General features: G+C 44.1%; 1 protein-coding gene and 1 pseudogene across 1 annotated transcript in view; both read right to left on the reverse strand.

Moving 5' to 3' along the window:
* The window catches only part of LOC121591750 (mucin-5AC-like), a 21743-nt gene extending 12851 nt beyond the window's left edge, over positions 1-8892 (reverse strand). The window contains exons 1-4 of the mRNA XM_041912643.1: positions 8730-8892; positions 8022-8086; positions 5399-6881; positions 3970-5319 (exon numbers count right to left, since the gene is read on the reverse strand). Coding sequence (XP_041768577.1) covers positions 3970-5319; positions 5399-6739 — 2691 coding nt within the window. The 5' untranslated portion in view covers positions 6740-6881; positions 8022-8086; positions 8730-8892. The remainder of the gene's footprint in view (positions 1-3969; positions 5320-5398; positions 6882-8021; positions 8087-8729) is intronic.
* Positions 8055-21000, reverse strand: part of LOC121592247 — a 26211-nt pseudogene continuing 13265 nt past the window's right edge.

Genomic DNA, 21000 nt, shown 5'->3' on the forward strand with positions numbered 1-21000 from the left:
AGCGTGAGCGGTGTTCCGGTGAGGTACGGAAAACGGCAAAGAAAGAATTCAAATAAAAAGGAAACTTTTGTGCAAAATCGCTCCACAGCGCTGTGAGTCCTGTGTGCCCCGGAAGGGTAAAGGTAACAACCACTGTCCTATGTAATCTACTTAACAAAAAAAAAGGCTGACCCTGGTGAGCGTGTAAGTGAGCTTCATTTAATTTTCTCATTTTTTATACACTTTTTTGTCGACTTCGTTTCACCGGCCGAGTGACTGGAGAGGGGAATTGCAACTGACCTTCGGGGGGATTTCGTTTTGTTCTAACCTTTTTTTTTTAGCTAGCAGCACGTTCTCGCTATACAAACAATTAAAAAAGTTTCAATTACTGAGGTGGTATCAGTAAAGTGGGGAGCAAAACTGTTGAAAAGAGTGCTTTACAGTTTCTATTATCATGTTTTTTTTTTGTTTGAGATTGAAACAATTATATTATCTTCTCCTTTGGAGCTTAAAAAGAAAAAAAAAGATTGATAGTATAAGCTTTATCGCCGAAGAAGACTTTAAAATACTTTATAATTCGCACTGATATCCTACAAGAGTCGAACTACATACAGCCTGTCAAGAATTTGCATGAAGATAGATAAGAATAACAATGCATACAACACAATGTAAAGTGTAATTTACGCTCTTAAATGGCCGATGGGTCGCTTCATAGCCGCGCTGGAGAAAGAAAACACTACAGCCCTATTCCGCCACAATAGCCGCTGCACACGCCAAACCAAAGCGTACGCCGTTGGGAGCTGCAGATCATTAGAGACTGGAGGGCGCACCCAGCGATGTTGCTGACTGGTGGATTAATTTACACCGGCGGTCGCTCTTGCAGGCATCATCAAGAACGCAGAAACGCAGATACGATGAATGTGGCTGCTGCTGCCGCTTATACACAGATGAGAAACAAACGTCTTGCGTGCTTCAGGCGTGCGATGGAGGCGCATGGCTTCCTATGCATAGTCGCATTGCCATGTGAAACGTACAACACACACACAGCCATTGACACACACGCACACTCACACGGGTTGATGTAAATTTGAGGAAAGTCATGCAAACACGATTTGCCGAGTGTCCAAGTGGACCGAGGAGTTCTCGAGCAGGAGTTCAGTGACTTCGAGGCACACCAGCCTTTTCTTAGCCATTCAAAAATGGACGCAGGGCGTAGTGTATGGGTGGTAGCAGCCGTGCCGGCGACGCGCGCACTGTGCTGGGACAAAATCTGCTTGACATTATTCCACGCCATGAAGTGATGTGTTTGCAGTGTTGAATAATTTAGACGGTCTTTTGTTGTGTAGTGCAGGGCGGCAGGCTGGCTTGCTGAAGAGAAAGCAACTGGGCTGATGCTGTTGATGAAACCGAAGCAGTATGAAGCCTTCCTGGCTGGACACGTTATTTGCCGATGCGATAACGGACTTATAGTGTTTGCGTAGGGTATAATAACCAATTAGAAGTAAATTTCAATATTTTAATTACCAAAACATCTACAGAACATCTTAAGGTGGTTTTGGTAATGAAGAAACTAGCACCCAACGGGAAGACACTATGAAGTAAATCAATCATCGAACGCTTCAGTACACTGAAACCGGCTTTTTCGCTGAAAAATCGATAAACGACGAATTTATAATAAGTCATACATCGTAATGCTTGTTTGTGACAGGCTATTTTTGGAATAGTTATTTGTGGACTAGCATGTCCAAAATCGGTTCATTTTTTTTCTTCATCCTCATGCTCTTGTTCTTGCAAAATTAACAAAGAACTTTTGCCATAGAAAAACGGGTTTCGGACCATTGCAGAAATCAACCATCCGGCCACACAAAACGGCTCAAGTTGGATATATTATATTAATTATATTAATAACTACCTAAAACGTGCTAGGTAATGAACCTATGGCTTTAGCTGACTTTAGATAAAAAAGAAGTTAATATAATCAGTAAACATTTTCTATTTTTAGAAACCGCCCCAAGCTCCGATACTAATGCCACCTAGACATTATCAAAAAATCCTTTACCCCAAACCGAACGCAATGATAACAATGTGCGCTATTGACAAGACCCGTTAGGTGTTTTCACCCCCCCCCCCCTCTCTCTCTCTTTTGTTGCGCTATTTAAAACATGCGCAGTAAAGCGAGCATGACATTGATGAGTTTTTGACGACACAACAGCACCATCGATAGCAATAGCCTAGCTACTACAACACACAGCTGAAAAAGAATGTCTGCAATGTCATGCAATTCATTAAATGGCAAATATTTGCCCCGGCAGAGAAAAACCGGTTCCAAACCGGAATCTTGCCGTTAATTTGGGACCGTCGGTATCTCATTCTCTTTCTCTTTCTCATCGCTATGTACAACGTACCACACGCGGTAGGAGAATTTCGTGGAATCACCATCCTCCCGTAGAACAACCGTACCCCGTAGCCCCGAAAAACGTCTTTATTTCCAGCACTGCCTGTAAGCTGCATTGAAAAAATGCTTCTGCAGGCGGTGCTAGCAGGAGCTGGAAAGTTGCGGAAAATTGCAGATCAAACTAGACCCCACCCCAGCTCGGTTCGCCTCGGTTCGGACTATGGTGGTTCAAGGTGGAAATGAGGTGTAGGTTACTCTCAGCAATACTGAAAAGATAACAAGCTAATAAGGTTGATTACGCTTAACGCGACCGGTGTGCGTTGGTGCACTAGATTCGATGAAGAGCTTCAGGGCGCACCAGGGCAAATGTAAGCGAAATGTGCTATACATGAGATGTAATTTGGCTTGGGCAAGGATTTTATTACAGCTCTGTGCGTGGCTTCATCGCAAGAAACTCTCCATTTGTTTGTTTTATTAGCGCCATTCATAATGTGGTCTCGCTTTTATTAGAAACGCGCACCACATGCCAAAACAACACGGTGTAAACCTATACATAACGGCAGCGGTGACACACCTTGAGTAAATGATGAGTGTAAGTGTAAGCTGCGAATGAATAAGCCTGTACCTACATTTTTATCCCGGCCATCATGTGCCGGGTCATGCATTGGACAAAAGATGGCACACACCAACCGCGGATATCGCCATTTATTTACGACGCGAAACTGTAGGGTCACACCGAACGCAGTCAGCAGTCTTCCTGGTCGTGCCTACACTACACAAACACACACACACACATACAAACGTACGCACACACATGACCCCAATGTGTGCTCAACACTCAACTGACTCTTCTCCGCGGATGCAACGATACCGGTTTTCACGAACTACATCATGGCTTGTGCCCCCTCTCTCCCTTTACACCACGAGCTGTGTCTGTGTCTACGGAAATGGCGCCGGACTACAGTTATATCTGTGGCCAGTGGTGGGCACGTACCTACTCCCCCCACCCCACGTTTCGTTTTAAACATGACAACCAAACCAGCTCTATTGGAGTACAACGAGCAAGCGTGTTAGCTGTCCTTCCGGAAAGGTGGATTAAAGGTGTGTTGGTGCGAGCTGGACAAGGAACCATAGTATGAGGTATGGTGGGAAGGGGGGGGGGGGGGGGGCACTGCATCTGTAATCGAGCATCGTGCGAGTTCACACGCAACGGAAGTTCGATGGCATAAAACGGTACTTGTCGCGCACCGAGGCCATCCGTCATTTAACACCAGCGGCATGTATCGTATCACACTGAGAGTACACCATGTGACATTCTAGAGCACTGTTCGTTCGTCTTACTTCAAGAGAGCGGGAATGCCGTTAGATCTATAGCAGCAGTGAGTTAGTAAGAATCATGCCACCGATTCTTACACCCAACATGAGTGTTTCCCAGACAAGCTCGAGCCTAAGCAGAGCTGGAGTGAACTGGTATGATCGTACCATATGGTTTTCACGCTGGGGTTTAACTGGGGATCAGGAAAAAACTGATTTCTACTGGGGTTTTCGTAGACATTGATTTCCAAAAGTTTTGGGAAACTTGAGACGTAACTTACCTCGGTGCAGAACGAGCAAGCACACTGCGAGATGCGGGTCAGGTTCTCGGCACTGAACTCGCCAAGGCACAGTTTGCAGGTGAACTTAATCGTAGGCGTTAAGGCCTTCGTCGTTGTCGTCATCGTTGCGGAGTGGCTGTTGATCGGCGATATCGGTAGCAGCTGCGTGGGACTAGGGGAAAACATAACGGTTTTGGACGAGACGGACGCACCGGCCGGACTTCCCGTCGCCGAGTTGGGGCTGGGCGAGGAAGCCCCGGACGAGGACGAGGACGGCGTGGACGACGAGCTGGGCGACGAGGCGCCCGAGGACGAACTGGAGGAGGAGCAGCTGGTCGTCGTGAGCCGCAGCAGGTTGCCGACGTACTTCCGCTTCGAGCTACCGTCGAGGGAGCCCTTTTTCGGTTTGGGCACTTCGGTCGGTTCGTGTGCCTCGGTCGCGGACACGGGCACGAACGCACCATTGGATGCGTTGAGCGAGTAGCGCGAACCGGCCGCAGCCAGTGACAGTAGACTAGAACAACGGGAGCAGGTGGCCACAGACGCACAGTTACGTAGCCGGTTGAGCGGCCGGATTGGTTCCAGCGTTTGGGAGGTGGCGTTCGTCAGTGCCAGCACGGTTTCACACTTCCGCAGACCGCGGGGACCGCCGGCAGCACCCGCCTTGAGGCCGCCGAGAGTAAGCAGCCCCGGGCCGCCGCCGCCACCCTCGCCGGACGACGCCATCTGGCTGTCCAGCAGCAGGGGCGTCGTCTTGGGCGAAGCGAGGCTGTTGCAGCTGACATCGCGCTTCAGCAGTGGGACCACCGACCACAGCCGCTGGTGCACGGACGACAGCGAGGTGGTGGAGATGTTCAACCGGCTGCGCGCTATGTCCGCCAGATTGTGCTCGGACGGGCTTTTGCTGATCTTGATTTCGGGCGAGCTGAGCAGTGGCGGGGGCGGCGGTGGAGGAGCTGCCGGTGGAGGCTCTTTCGACGGTCGCCGGCCGACGAGATTCTTGAGAAATGCTTCAAAGCGCCGTTTGCGAGGCACCGGACCGGTCAACGCTCCGGTGTGCGGGCTGCTTTCCCCATTGCCACCGGTGCCCCCGATGCCACCGCCGCCCGGTCCTGCTCCAGCACCCGTACCGGCGACCCCACTCGAGGGCACCATCGGGGACGACTGGATCCAGCTCGCTGGACCCCGCCGAAGCCCCTGCCCGGAGCCTCCGAGCGAGGTCGGGCGCGCTGCCCGCGTCGGGACAATCTGAGGCGAGTGCTGCTCGAGCAGGGACACGGACTCATGCGTCCCATTCGCAAGGTGGTGATTCCTTAGCCCAGCCAGGTTGTGAATGATAGAAGCAAAGTCCTGTGGACGAAAAAACCGAAAGCAATATTAGTCGAACTAGTCGCTTACTGGGGAACGTGATGTCCTGAAGTCAACACACCTTCCCAAAATCTCCACTCCTCCGTTCGACTCCCGAGTCTTCCTCGAGTATGTCGTATCCTGGTGCGTTCCAGGAGTGGCGAAACTTGTTCGCAGTATCTGCGCCGCCCCGCCGATTTCCTTCGACGAGGTCGGCCAGCTGTGTCGCCGTTCTGCTATCACCGGACGTGAAACCGATGGGCCACTGTAAGCTGCGCCTTTTAAATTCGACTTTCTCACCGTTATCTACACTTCTGCCCAACCAATCGCCACTGAGTCGCACACGACGGCGCAGAATCACTTTCGATGCACTACACGATGACGCACCAACGCCAGGTGACGTTAAATCACGCTCACTGGAACGGCGGACGGTCGCCCCTGCTTCTGGAATCTTCTTTCTGGTAAACACCAGGGTCGCTTTCTTTTTCTGAAGTGCTAGTGTAGTTGGCGCACCGCCATCTTCGTTCACGGCTAGCAGCGGGCAGTGCTCGTCCACTTGATCGAGCTGGTTCACGATCACACTTCTGTGCACTGGCGCTGCTGCCCTTTGCTTCGGATATTCGTTATTTGCACACTCTTCCCCACTTTCCGACTCGGATTCACTCACTGACGGTTGATGGTCTGGACCATGATCAGCACACTGTGTCACATTGGGCGTTCGTTCGCACACACTTATCTCCACCCGCTTGAACGAACCGGGCGGCGGCGGTTTGCCCGGAGCAGGTTCTAAGATCTTGGTATAGTTCGCACCAGCACCACCACCAGGTCCTCCCCCACAGCCACCGCTGGCATTCGTGGTCGTGACTACCGTTGACAGCCGGCTCAGATTGTTACCATCGCTCGAAACGCGCTTCAACCGTATGAGTTTGTTCACCGAAGTGAACGTATCGCACAGGGTGGTTTGTGCGCGACTGTCGGCACCACTATCGGCACTACTACCACTACTACTAACACGGCCGTCGATAGTACCACTTCCTGCAGTGCCGCTGCACTGTGGGTGCTGCTGCACCACCGGTCCCGATGACGTCGCTGGCTCGAGCTGCTCGAGTGTGTCGGCGTGTGGGCGCCGTTCGGACGTTTCGCTGCGTCTCAGGCTTAGATTTTTCACCAGAATCTCACTCAAATCACACGACAGTGTCTTTAGCGATGTGGTACGATTGGACTCGCCCAGAAACTCCTTCCTGCGTATCAAACGACCACCGTTTGTACCACCCGTACCGTCGCCGGTATTCGGCAGCTCAGCACTGCGAATTGTAACCACCGGCACGGCAGAACGGCACGAAGACGGCAGGACGGCTGTGGTAGAGGGAGCGACCAGCGTTGGCGCTGTCGGTGCAACCGGTGCGATCGTTGTCGATGTCATCGCTGGTCGGACGGTAACAAGTTGCGAAAGGAAAGAATGCGACGGTATCTACGAAGGTGATCGAGTCAAGATCCTTACAATCATTGAAATTCGCACTGTTTAGCGTGATGACAGGGAGAGGATTCTTTGCCGGTGAAGTAGCCTGATGAGTAAAAGAAACTCTCATTAATTAATTTCATTCAATATTGCGTATTTAATTAAAAAAGCACAGCTACAAAAGATAACTATAGTGATGCTACTACAGCATTGAATAAGTTAAAAATGATACAACAGTGATCGCTAAATGTTGGCTCTAAGCCAGTGGACTCCAACCTGTGATCCAGGGCGTTTACGGAAGAGGTCCGCGAAAAACTGGATTTTTTTTTTAAGAAAACGCTTATTATTTAACTATTTTCTAGACCATACACACATATCGTGCAATTTTTTTCCCACAATCAAGATTTAATTTTCAACAGGCACGTCTAAAATAAGATTTAAACATATTTTTAATTAAAATTTTTGAACTAAGTCCATATAGTGTATGCCTGCAATAGATGTCGGCCGCGGCAAATTTATTTTAAAAGCCAAGTAGTCCGCGATCCTAAAAAGGTTGATGAGCACTGCTCTAATCCCATGGTTTGCCACACTCTCCCCCCGCTTATGAACTTGTAAACGCTTATAAATTTATAAAGTATTTTAGCAGGTATGTAACAACTTTATAGTATTTCTCTAAAAATATTTGTAAAAAAAGTTAAATTGAATAATGGTTTACGGCATTGTTTGTACATCAACATACATGCCAACTTAGAATATTCCATTAAAATTGTAAAAATCGTAATATTTTAATGTATAAGCATTAAATAGAAAATTGTGCGATTTACACTGATTAACATATTTTCAAAAATGAAGTTCAACTTAGTCAACAAAGCGGTTGAATAAATGGATGCTTTGGAGACAAACATTGGTGGCTTAGAGGAAACATTATGTTGACATGGATGAGAGTAAACTGGTTTGAAGGTTCACTCAATATAAAATATGTTTTTAATCATCAATAAGACTATATGTTAATCAAAGTATAAATCAAATCAAGATCAATATAAAATTCAATGCTGAACCTATTAAATTAGAATAATATTATACTTCTCGTCTACAAATTGTAAGTCGAATTTTCTTGAACAACCGTCTCATAAATTATTACCATCAATTAAGCATATCATTGGACGGTTAAGAATATATATGTTGAAAGCTAAACATACTACAATAATAATGCGTGTTATGTGTCAAGAAATTAATGAAAACTTACCATCTTGAACTAAGGCAAATGTACGCGTCTGAATTAACGTTGTCCTCCTGTCGACTCACGGTTTCCTGAAAATGATATCAAAAGAAGACATAAATGTTAGTTAAGATTACAGTGCCATCATCATGTGTAGCATGTAAACGCAACCCTTGCCCCGTCCCTTTCTTATGAAACTATTTCAATTAGTTTTCCAACTGGTGGCGATAATTTTTCCACCAACTGGCAAGAAACCATGTCGAATGTCGCTACGAAACTTTCAGCCCTTATCACGAACCACCCTCACACGCCAGACCGTCCGCAGACCGCACCCGAGATGTGGGTGCTTGTTTGTGTTTACAGAACAGTTTACGGTATGCTAAGTATCAGCAGCCACTGGGTCGAGGTCTGAGTGAACAAGATGCATCCAACAAGACGCGTACTGCCGCGCAGTGTAAACAAGCCATAAATTGCAGCCCTTCAGTGGACGCTCGCATCGTCCCAACAGCGGTCCGCAACAAGATCCGATGAAAGTGGCAACCACATGGGCGGCACAATACTGTTGGGATGTTACTATGTAGCCATCGTGATTCTCGGCGTTATCAGATACCACAGTTTCATCACCGGATGCGGTGTCCCATCGTCGCTTGGTCGGGTTAGGTGCTACCGATGTAGCAGAGAGCTATCCATGCCGGAAGAGATCCGTTTAATGCACGTGTTTTCTCTGTTCCATACCTATCACTAAGCTGCAAATTTAGCACTTCCGTCACAAAGTGGTACCACCTCGATTCTTTATCTCGGGAGTCCTTTAACATCTCCATGACATGTCATTTTCAGAAGCTTGGACCACGCTGGAAGAGGTGGAGACGATGTTCTAATTTACTCGATCCAACACAAGGGACGATAAATAGTGCTACATCCATTCGGTTGATCTTGTTCTATCGGAAAAAACAACATGTAGGAACAGAAGAAAAAATACATAAAGAAAGAGTACGAACAAGACAAGGCTTGACAACGCTGGGAGCACTATTTTTAGTTCGCCTGCCGACGGATGACGGATGTCCTCCACCTTCGTACGAGTTGCAGGCGGTTGTTTGTAAACATCGTTAGCAAAACGGCGTTCAATATCACGGCCGAGGTCAGGTCGTAATTTATCTCTGCCGTCGCACATTGCACTGGGCCGCTCCGTGCGCATGGGGCCGACCGTTGGCCGGGTCGGGTTGGCCGCAGCACACACCAAGGCACACCGCTACAACAACTTAATTAGACGTAAGGCGCGCTATCCTGCCGACGGATTTGGTCACTGAAGGTATAATTGGTTTCTGCAGGCAGCTGTTTTGGATAAGGTGACAAATTAGTGACGTTTCAATGATAGAAAACGTAATGTTATACGAGTTCTGATAAAAAAGGAATAGGAAAAAATGACATTCTACACACACACACACACACACACACAAAATACTTTTCGAATGAGAAGAAAGCAACAATTTGCAGCTCGTTACACAACCATTTTCTTCTCAATAGGATAACCGACCATCAGTACTATCAGACGCAGCAATCAGCTACAATATTGCACTACCAAGGACTTTCGTGCGTGCAACCGGAAGCCACACGGTGCCAACAAGCCGCTAGCCGTATGGCAAAAAGGAGTTACACGTAGTAAACTGTTTGCTTTGGATGCTGTTTATTTCCGCACAGGGCACAACTCGTTGGAGAAGCCTTCGTTTCTAGAGTGGAAAGCAATCATCGTCACATTCCGTCAACGGTAGGGTCAAATATTTACGCGCGTGCGATGGCATTGCAACGAGCTGCACACGAGAGAAGCTTCAATACAACACTTCATAGTCATGTAATGTCAATCGATCAAGGAAGGATTCGATGTTCTTCTAAAGAGCACAAAAAAGTAAAGACTATACTTTGCTACTATCTCTAGCTCGGCACACTTGGGTGGCACTTTTTGTTCCTTTCTTTTTGCTGCAAAAGAATGACTTGCGTGGCATGCATTCTGTCCGGCAGGAACCGGGTTTAGCGAAAATCAATGACACTGCTAACACCCGGCGAGTGTTTCGCACGAGCAACGATGATAATGCGACCGTCGTCGATCGCCGTTTGACGTCACCGGTCGCCTTGGATAAGACCAATAGACTGGAGTTGGATATTTAATCCAACGTGTACGTGTGCTGGGTTCGTGTGTCTATTTTGTTGACTTGCACTTGGTCCGTTGTGTTGCATTGTACGGTCACAAACGTTCACGTCAGCTCTTAACAAAAATATACTCTAATCGATGAGTGTCGATAGTCTCGAGAACGGTTGGGCAGGAAACAAAGCATCGAACGAAGCAAAAGCACTTCACTGTTTCGTACTGAGGGCACAGTGCTCCAGTAAGATGTGTTTATTGTTTGATTTTGACTGAGTACATGTGTATATTGGTGAGCATTATCTCTTTTGGTTGATTCCGAGCATTCAGCTGAAGGTGGTCTTTGTAGAAATGTTATATTTACTCTATACATGTAAGGAATTGAACGATTCGTTGAATGCTAATAATACTTAAAATGAGACACTAAATCTCCCATAAATCTCAATAATGAACTTTTACTAGTCTATTTGCGTTATCAAAGAACAAATAACATTAGATCACCGATATGCTGCTCTTAGAAATACAAAACGTTACACTTTTTACACAACACGTTAACAATCTCCACACAATCTCAAACAGTCTATTGCACTAAAAAAACATTGAGTAAATGAACTTCTAACATGCGAAACAACATTTAAAGACAAACAATCATCTCTACTACTCCATTCAATTGTTATCTTCCAATCTTAGTACTTAAAGCCATTTGTTGCACGATGCTTTTTCCTACAAGCAAATCCCTTTCATTTGACTTCTCTAAAAACAATCCACATCCAACAACATTTGCGTGATATTTTCTGCTTTTTTCTTCTTCACTAATAAGAATGTTTTTCGTGTTTCAAACGTTTTTCGCTTCAAACACGAATAATTTGTGATGTTGCACAAAAGCAAATCCAAAGTATGTTGTTTACGATTTAGTGAGCTTAGCGGTGGTATTCTCGTTACAACTCCATTTCCTGTATCGAATACAGCGTAAACACATCTCAACTACTGCCCAAAACAACAGCGGATGGCTTAACTCAAGCTAGGTGACGTCACCGGCAAAGGTTTCTGTGTGTGCAATCGACCGTGAACGGGTGAGTTGCATCTTGTGTGAAGGGAGCAACACATAAACAACGCTTCCAACAACGACGGGAAGCGGCTGTGCGCGATGCAAAAGACGGAAAATCGCACCGAGCCGACGCATATGTGCGCATGCATGCACATGCTGTGCGTTACAACTTCCTGATAAGCTCGTCGTTTGCCGGCATGCGCATATCATTTGACTCACATTTATGGTAAATTTGCTGCTTCTCGTTCACTGTCTTCCTATTTTTGCTCTTTACAGTGAGGTTTGGTGTGCATGTTTGCACATGCATTCAGTACATAGCAATGTATAACACGTTTCCAAGCATGCCTCGATGCTATGAACGATCATTCCGATGCACATGAATGATACGAATGCCATCATAACGGTGGTTTTTATATGATCGGAAGTAGAACTATAGTATACTAACCGAGAGAATGGCAGAAGAAGAGCTTTTGTTTATTTCTGCAAACAATTGGATGCTTTGTATAGGAACGTTTAAAAATACTTTAAACAATATATTATCATTTATTGAATACATAAAAAATATCACAATCGATATAACCAACAATTGCTTACTGAGCCTTGCAGTACATAAGGCAGTTTTTTCGCAGTTTCGTGCAAAAACCTGCTACGACACCAAACGCTGTGTGGCCCGAGAACCAAACGACAAAGAAACAGGAAATATAAGCGTGTCTTACCACGGTAACCGTTAGGAATTGCGCATCACCTTTGGTCGACCGGTCTTCCCGAACGCGAGCGATGCGAGGTAAACAACGACCGATCACAGCACCTTGACTGACTTTAACTATATATCTTGATTATCCAGGTGTCATCCGTGTCACTGGTCATCTACCTTTTTCGGATGAGTCAACATCGTCACCACCGGCGACAGTGTTGAACAGCGTGTGAAGGAGAATAAAGTAGAACGATCCCGAGAACGGCGCCAACACCGATGCTCTAATGGGCAAAACGAGCGATTTTGTGGGGTGACAATAAACATGTTTGATGTGTACCTGTTTTTGTTGTACTACCTTCTTCAAAATAAAAAGAAGCCAACGTAAGTGCACGTTAGTTGGTACAGTCGTTTTGCACCGCATGGCTTGGTATTCGTGTTTCACAAATGGTACACTTTTCTGTTAAAAATAGCACGAAGCACGAAAAGGAATATTATGTGTTGAAATCGAAACACACGATATTCCTTTTATGATCAAAGTCTATTCACAATCTCACAAATCCATAGATCACCACCCAAACGTAGGAAACAGGTATGAAAGGTATGAAATCTACAGTCACTTAGCTGTTCAAACTCACTACGCAACAATCCAAGGTAGATTTTAAGCAGTGTAAACAGTTTGGCTTGAAAAACAATCTATAACTTTACTGCCGTACCCTACCAAAAGAGCCGGATCCACGTACAAACGTAAGCCGTACGCGTTTTGAAGCGTTCGCTACACTTCGAATTCCAGCAAACATAGCAACTCGCATAGCAAAGACAAACCAAGCGAAAAATAATGTTCCGTTTGCGCACACCTATTTTCGAGCGTGAAGCTCCCAATATGGAGCTAACCTTCATTGATACACGAAGGCTTCTTCCAAAAGTTAAAAGCACACACCCTATCAGTGGCGAGCACAATTCTATTGTAAGGAAATCTGCTTCGCTGCCGTTGCCAAAAATCCACCCTGGCCAGCGTGAACGTCAAATGGAGCAATCAATCAGAGCGTGAAAGCTAATCTCCGCTTTGCCAGCTGTGCAATTTTACATCGAGGGCAACAGATTAAGTCCAGAACTAGAGATGAACTGTTGAAATGATGAACAGATTAATTTCATAATATAATAGAGTGTTGAAAGTATTTGATGGCATCGCATATCTTACCATCAAGCTGGTGTAAATGGTTGAAATTCATGCATCGTTGCAGCAAACGTTTGCCAAGGTTTTACCAAAACTGTGAACTCATTCCCCTGTTGTCTTGGCAAACATTTTCTGACATTTAAATTCATTCTGTTTACTAGTTGTTCGAGTAGCAGGAGGAAACCGGATAGTGTAACCATCGAGTTTCTTATCAACGTTGAAAGTGTGTATCATTTCTCAATGATTAAGCAGATGATGAAGCCACGGGGTAGCTGGAGAGTGATGTAAGGCAGGTTGGTGAAATAGTTAAAACCTTGCTTTAATTTGAGACGATCAAAGGCGAAGGAAATCTGGTTCGGTGGCTGTGTGTAAATTTAGGACTTGAAAGTTTCTCCAACAGTCGAATGTTTTGTAATACATCGTTCACGTTACTACATTTTCTACAGTGTAGAAATCATCCAATCGCCATTAAATACCAAGGTATGCTGGATAGTGTGAGAATTAGCCAATATTAAACATCAGTTAGCTATCAAAATCATATCAAAATGCATTATGATGCCAATAAGAGATCACTAACATTGACCGAAACAGTAAAATTCGAGACCTTGTGTTTGTGAGATTAAATGTATCAAAATATACTATAACCGCAGCCGGTATCAAGTGCAAACCTAATCATCGTCTAACCTACAGAAGCATACATCCGAAAGATCGGATAATTGTTAAAACTTTCATGCAGGGTAACAACCTTTCCCGAGGGCACGTAGATTTGAAACATTTTTCACAGTAAAATAACCTATGTGTTATGTGATAACAAAGCAAGGTCAAAAAGAGTACACACACTTCATTTGAGCAAACAAGCTTTAAGGCCCATTTTGATTTGATCGTGTCTCATTCTACAACAGTATCCTCACAACCACATGAAATAGTTAAAAAGTTGATAAAAATGTGTTTGCCAATAAAGTCGTTTGGCCAAAAACAAACATTGTAGTTAAATTTGATGTTGCTGATTGCGCTTGTGAAGCTTGTGAAGCAAATGAGTTATCGGTTTGGCTGCAAATTGGTATAATGTATCATATTTTGACACAGAAATTTACTAGTAGCTTAACTGTTTATCATCTCCCAACCCACACGACACGTGGATGAATGGATGTAATTTCCCGACAGGTATCGTGATGATTCAACCTTTGCTTGGGATGGGATGATGTCTTATCGGTAAATCGTGCCCATCCTTCCATCCGGCACCGGATGATATTTGTTTATGCGCCGGAAATTGTTCTGCTGGAAAAGAACGGAAGGTTGCCTCAGTTCTGGAGGTGGAAAATCGCACTGTATCTAATCCATGCGCTTTGAGAAACCAAGCCGAAGGAAATTTAATTTGATGTGAATTATCCGACCGTAAACTTTGTAAACGTTTGCAGCCGCAAAGCAAACTGACACCCAAAAATAAATTCAATTACTATGATATTCATTAACTTTATAACGAACAATTTTGCTAAAAACTAGTGCTTAAAATCTGTGAAAATTTTTATCTATTTAGAATAACAACGTTTTTTTGTTATTCCACCAATTTAAAAAAATAACTTGTAAAAATACTACAATATTATGTTACGTTTTGTTAAATCGATTTAAAATTTAAATCCTTTTTAATGAAAATATTTACAAAACATTCCAGTTTTGACCCCACTACATGTTTCTTTCAGACTTTGTAACCACAGACAGTCAAAACAAATTAACATCAAATCAATTTTAAATATTATTTTTTTATATTTTAAAGATATTTGTTGAGATATTTATTTAGTTTGGGGATACTATAAAGTGAAAATCATAAAGAAAACATTTCAGGATTTTGAATGCTGTCGCAATCCGTATTGCTCTAGGTGTCTTATGCATAAAGCTCTCGAATCAAAATCGCCACAAAGACTGGTTGCCACTGAAACCAATACGAGTCAAACAACGAGCCATGAAGAGCTGGGGTAAAATGCTGGATTGGATTTTGGTAAGCTGAAGAAACATTTCTTGGAACCCAGCTAACCGATGTCACGGCTCTCGGAACATGCCAGCATGCAGGATCAATAGAGACAACAGCAGTGAAATTTCACCACATTTCGTGAACATGTCAAAGCAGTGCAGAAAGTCCACCAGAGCTTACAAGACACACAATATTGTTTCCCGGAAGTCTTGGGACACTTCTGCGAAATAATATTAGTTACAGATCGTATGTCGTTTCCATGAATCGAGAGCATATTTTCCGATAAACACAGGCACCTCAAGGATACCTTTTTTCAGGCTGTTTTTTGCCACTGATACTTTGCCCAATAAAATATCCCCCATACAACTAATTGCACTTGGCTAAGTACACAATTTTATTTCATTTACCCAGCCATAAAACATTCCACATTCGTTATCTTATCGCTTATCGCCACGAATCATGAAATAGATCGTTGTATGTTTGCATTGAACTAGATAAGCAGCTGTAATATGCAAACCCAGCGAACTGTGAAAAGTGCATACTATTTTTGTGATGTTTATTTCAATTTCAGCATGGTATATTGTGTATTCAAGTAAGTAACATAAGAAATTGCTTTTTAACCAAAAATCCGTACAACGGACTGGTACGAGACTTGAAATGTCTGCCTCGAAGTGAAATGACAACGGTTTACATGAAGTTGAGTTTAAGCCTTCCGTGGTAGTTGGTAACTAAGACAAAAAGAGAACATCGCAAAGTTCATTTGCATTTTGAATCCGGCAGCGGTGTAATTTACGAGCCTCGTGAGACTCCATGTCTTGACACGTAACCTTACACTACTCCCAAACCCATAGTATGATAAGAGTAGCACTCAACCACAATGTGCACAGTCAATCACACATTTTAAATGCAACGCGCTGCGTGTCGACACAGAGCATTCGCGCCATAAAAATTGCAAACATGTGCGTTTTTTTTTTGTTAGTTGCCAAAATGCAGCATCGCTACACCGCACGATGAAGAGAGGGCGCATAAAAAGGTAAACCCCATTACAGGCGCTATCATCTGCAAAAATCCACTGTTTTTTTCTTCTTTGTAATGATTTCATACTGCAGTAGTGAGCCATAAAACCACTAATCCTCACGAAAAAAAAACTTGCACAGGCAGACGCTTTGCGAGCGTTTTATGTTGAGATGATAGAAGCTTTCAATTCAGTGAGCGAGAAAAAGAGCTAGATTAAAATTAATTGAAACCTTGAAAAAAATAGTAGCTACTGAAACTTAAGCACAGCGCTAGTGTTGGAAACTGAGAAATAAAACGACTTAAAAGAATCATAATTAATTTTGCAGTAAATTTGTAAAAGAGTTTGTAGATCATTCCTTTAAATGCAAAGGTTGGCTATTATTTCATTACTTATATTCACAACATATTAGAAATGTAAACAATTTGCTATATCTAACAATTATTGATCCACTAAGTCCAGTTTTAAAGCAATAAAAAGTGGAACACATTCCAGTACTCGATATTTCATACTTCATATGCAAAATGGCGCATAAAATGGATCTCTTTACAAACTATCAATTATAAATTCGAAGTATGTTTACATTAACTCGAACCGGTTCAGCATGCACACAACTTTAGCTCAGATTCAGATTCCAAACCACACCAACACCCACAGGCTAGCGATAAACATTTCCGGCAAACAAATTCAAGGAATGCGTTTGTTATGGTTTAAGTTTGAACACGAGCGAGACATTATATTGCATATTTCAGCATATTTTACGGCGCAACAAAGCTGCAACGACGAAGCGTAAAAGTGCCGGCAAAACTGCAAAAGCAATGCACAACATCCCGCACTCGCCAGTGCATGATGCTAGAGAAATTGCACAGTTATCGAATTATTACCACATCACCAAAAGTACTTTGACGGTAGTGTGTGGCACTTTCGAATGAAATTCATCACCGCAAATTGATTGGCCTCGGTAATGGTGGGAAACATTAAAATCGTCTTACCAGATGAGATTTCTTGGGCTAACAACCATCGCATGTCTCCCCGGTCGTGCGAGTAGGAACGTGAGTCGATCCGGCGAGACACTTTATACGAAACATGTCGTCACCCTGTCCAGCCGGGCAAGATCGGTTTCGCGAACTTTGAACTCCAATCGGCTGATTCAAGCAAATGTGTTCAAGATACGCATGAGAGGGAGGGTGATGTACAGTCGGAAAGGGGTGGAATCTCGGGAGACAATATCATAGGGCAGGGAGCGATCAGGTCGGGATAATTGTTTCCCAACCAACCCCCGCCCGGATCCTGCAGCTGATCATGATGATGGTGATGATGACGATGAACGGCGAACCAGAAACAGATCAAACCCGTGACGGTGGTGGGTTTGAACTTTCAGGTGATCGTGCACACTCATCTTTAGACTTTAGACCGGGTGAACGCCAGGCCTACTCACAAACGGCCGAACCGCCATCTACCGCAAACCGGCTGCACTCACCCGTAGGGTGTTTCTAGGGTTAATTAAAACCAGCTAGCATCTTTCCCGCATGCGCTCGGAAGCATGCAAAACTGCTCCGCAATCCTCGTAAGTCACCTGTTGCAGCGGAAGGGGCACCGGTGGGCTTGCGCCGGGACAGAATTCCCCTTGCAAGCTACCTCGCTACGGTTGGGGACTCCCTCCCCACTTTTGTGGGTGTAAAAATCACGTTTTTCCAGCGCAAAGCACGTGAAGCACACGGAGGTCTTTGCACAAAGTAAAAACATCCCGCGACGAAGATGGACGATGACGATGTCGACAATCCGTCCGGCATCGCGATGGCTGGAACACGCATTCGATAAGTCACGAAATCTCGCATGGCACGGAACGCCTCGTACTGCACGCACAATATTTCGCGACCGACGGCGCCGTGCGGCGGCCTCGTGGCTTAGAATGATTATGCTTTACGGTGGAACACGCGTCGTAAAGCGTGCTGGACGGTTTTGCGATAATAATGTTCTACCTTTAAAAAAAGAAATTATGCTGCAGTTGTAAAAAAAAGTCTATGCAATCTTAAAATGAAATCATTAATCGATTGTCGGGATGTTAGTTAATAATAAAAAGGAAGTAAGCTATAGTATAAAAACTGATATTTTCCGTAACTTTCATGTGTACATAGGTGTAATATTTCTTGTAATCAATATCCAAACAATTACACATAATTCTAATCGAGCATTCCTTTTATCATTCAGAGCTAATGGTCAATTTTAACCCAAAAGTATTGATTTGTTTTGCCTGATATTTTTTTGATGCCTTAAGGTACTTGATACTTGCTCAAAACTCGAAAAGGTATTTCTACGAAGAGTCTACTTTTTGCCCATTATGTGACTCTTAAATTGTCTACCGTGAAGGTGGATATACAAAAAACAGTCAAAAATATGCCGTATATTTCGACTAAAATTCCTGATTCTCGACTAAGAGAGATTATCGCTGTCTGGGGACAGTTCAATAAAATCCACAATTAAAATGATTTATAATAATGAAGCTCTGTATGAGTTAGAAACTATTTCGCTTATCTCTTGAACAATTTATGGATAAACACACTATGAGATTGCTTTATAGGTGCTTTCAAATCTAATGATCTATTGTTCAAATCTCGCCGTTGAGACCATCGATGTATCACGTATAATCATATTGCTTTGATACTTTTCTGTATTTCAATTAACGGCCACACTATACCCTGCACACACCCGTACGCGGGACAGTGGACAACAGATTTTGTCATTCAAATCTCACACGACCTTCGGAAATTGGCCGACCGAGGTGCGGTTTGTATCGTCAACAGATATTTGCGTCATCGTTGTTGCCTCGTTTTATCGTCCAATTCGAGGACCGAGCACCGAGAATAACTGTCACCGCTAACGAGTAGCACACTTTTGCAAATAAATTATTTATTCGTCCCAATATGTTCTCCGTGTAGTAGCTCGCGGGAAGGCACTGCACAGCGGTTGGGCGAGTGTGGAATACCTAATGCTGCCGACGAGTCAGGACGACCTCTAATTTTATGGCACTATTAGCAAGGGAAGTATGCGTTTTTTAGCTTTCTGTGCGGTCTTATTGGTAATATTAGTGCATGCCGAACAACGTTGGTAGGCTTTTTGTTCGATAGTGAGGGTTATTGTGGTTTGAGGTTGCGTCCGTCCATTTAGCTTCAACTTGTCGATTTTGTTTTTTTCTGCTTTTTTTTCTTCAGGAAATATACCAATACATGTAAGCCGTAATACTGGACTACCTTTGAACAGAATGACATAAAATTAAACGAGCAGCACACCTTACGACAGTCGGTACGACCATATCGTAAAAGCTGTGAAATTTCAATCGACCAGACAGACAAACGCCATGGCTTTTGTAAGTGGTAAGGTTTCCATATGCGAACCGCAACCGAAAAAGATAGAAAGAAAGTAAAAAAGGGAGAGAGAGAGTAAGAGAGAGCGAGAGAGAGAGTGTGAGAGAGAGAGAAAAAAAAGTAAAGAAAAAAAAAAAAAAGAGAGAGAGAGAGAGAGAGAGAGAGAGAGAGAGAGAGAGAATAAAAAATACATCCATAAATGTTCGCCTTTCGAAGAAGGTTACACGTGATCCGTGTGCCTAATGAATGACAGTGATAAATGTGAAGTGGCAAACTTTTTGAACCCTTCGACCAAACCGAGCCACCCTCTCTCGTGACGTGTGTTCATTTGTGATTCAATCAGATGGTGTCACGGTTTCAAAAGAATTCATTTTCGATTCATTTTCTTTAAGGATGTTTACAAGCAGCTGATCAGTGTCAAAGTGCGTACTTAGCGCATAAATAAGATAACTCACTGTAATTTACAGCAATTCTACAAATGTCTACCTCTTCAGACATCGGTATCATTCGTTCAATAAGGGCTCGAATCGAAAGGCGCAATTAAAAACGGAACGAACGGTAAGAATTTGTATTTCTCCAGACTGGCACAATTATCATTGTGCAGGTGTTAGACGTTATGAATGGTATGTGCAAACGTCGATCTCGGTGCGTCCGTCTCCGGAACGATGAAACGATAACTACATCCCAAACACACCGGCGACACCAACACACATGAGAAATTCTGTGCCGCCAGTCAATAATGTATCTACATGATCAATCAGATCGGTTTCCGTTCCATCGGCCGCATCCGTTCGACCGCGAAACGCTTGCAACGTAATTTCGCACATCGCAGTGGAGCCGCCGCGTGTTAATTTACCACCCCGCTGCCGGAGTGAGGCGAACGAAAATGTGATGATGATATTTTTGTGTTGCAGGGAAGGCACACACGAACGAATGGAGCGAAAAACAACAACATAACAAAAACAAAAACATTTCCATTTACATGCCCCGGTACCAATGATGACCCACGCTAACGCTACCCTCGGCAACGCATGTCACAAACACTACACAATGAAGGTGCGTTTTTGCCTTACCAATATCACCACCACCAACACCGAACCAGCATCATGTTGACCAGCCCACTAACGTAACAAAACTAACCGCGCACAGTGTACTGTAGCTTCGCGAGCTGCGGCCACAAAGCCGCACAATAGATTCGCGCGGGCTGACATTCGTCCGGTTGTGCGGCAAACAGTCAATAGACAGCACATCGAGGGCGAACCGGCGAACGATCCGGTCACGTGGTGTCGGGGTCTCCGTCGATAACGGATCCTGGCTACGGATCAGCGTGATGGGCTGTTTTGGGCAAGATATGGTAGCGGAATTGGGGCAAGAGTGCCACCAAGCATTCTTTTTCCATTAAAACTTTAGTTAAATGACCAATTTAACTAAAGTTTTAATCCAATGACTACATATACTGTGCCAAATGTCATATAGATTAATCAGTTCTGATTGTTTTCAATTGTTTTATGTTGAGTTTCAAAATTGGGCAGAATATTATAGTTTTTTAATCAAACCAAATAAGCTCTCAAAAATAGGGAACAATGAAATGAGACAATATTATA

Source organism: Anopheles merus, chromosome 2L, assembly GCF_017562075.2.
Source record: "Anopheles merus strain MAF chromosome 2L, AmerM5.1, whole genome shotgun sequence".
Classification (NCBI taxonomy): domain Eukaryota; kingdom Metazoa; phylum Arthropoda; class Insecta; order Diptera; family Culicidae; genus Anopheles; species Anopheles merus.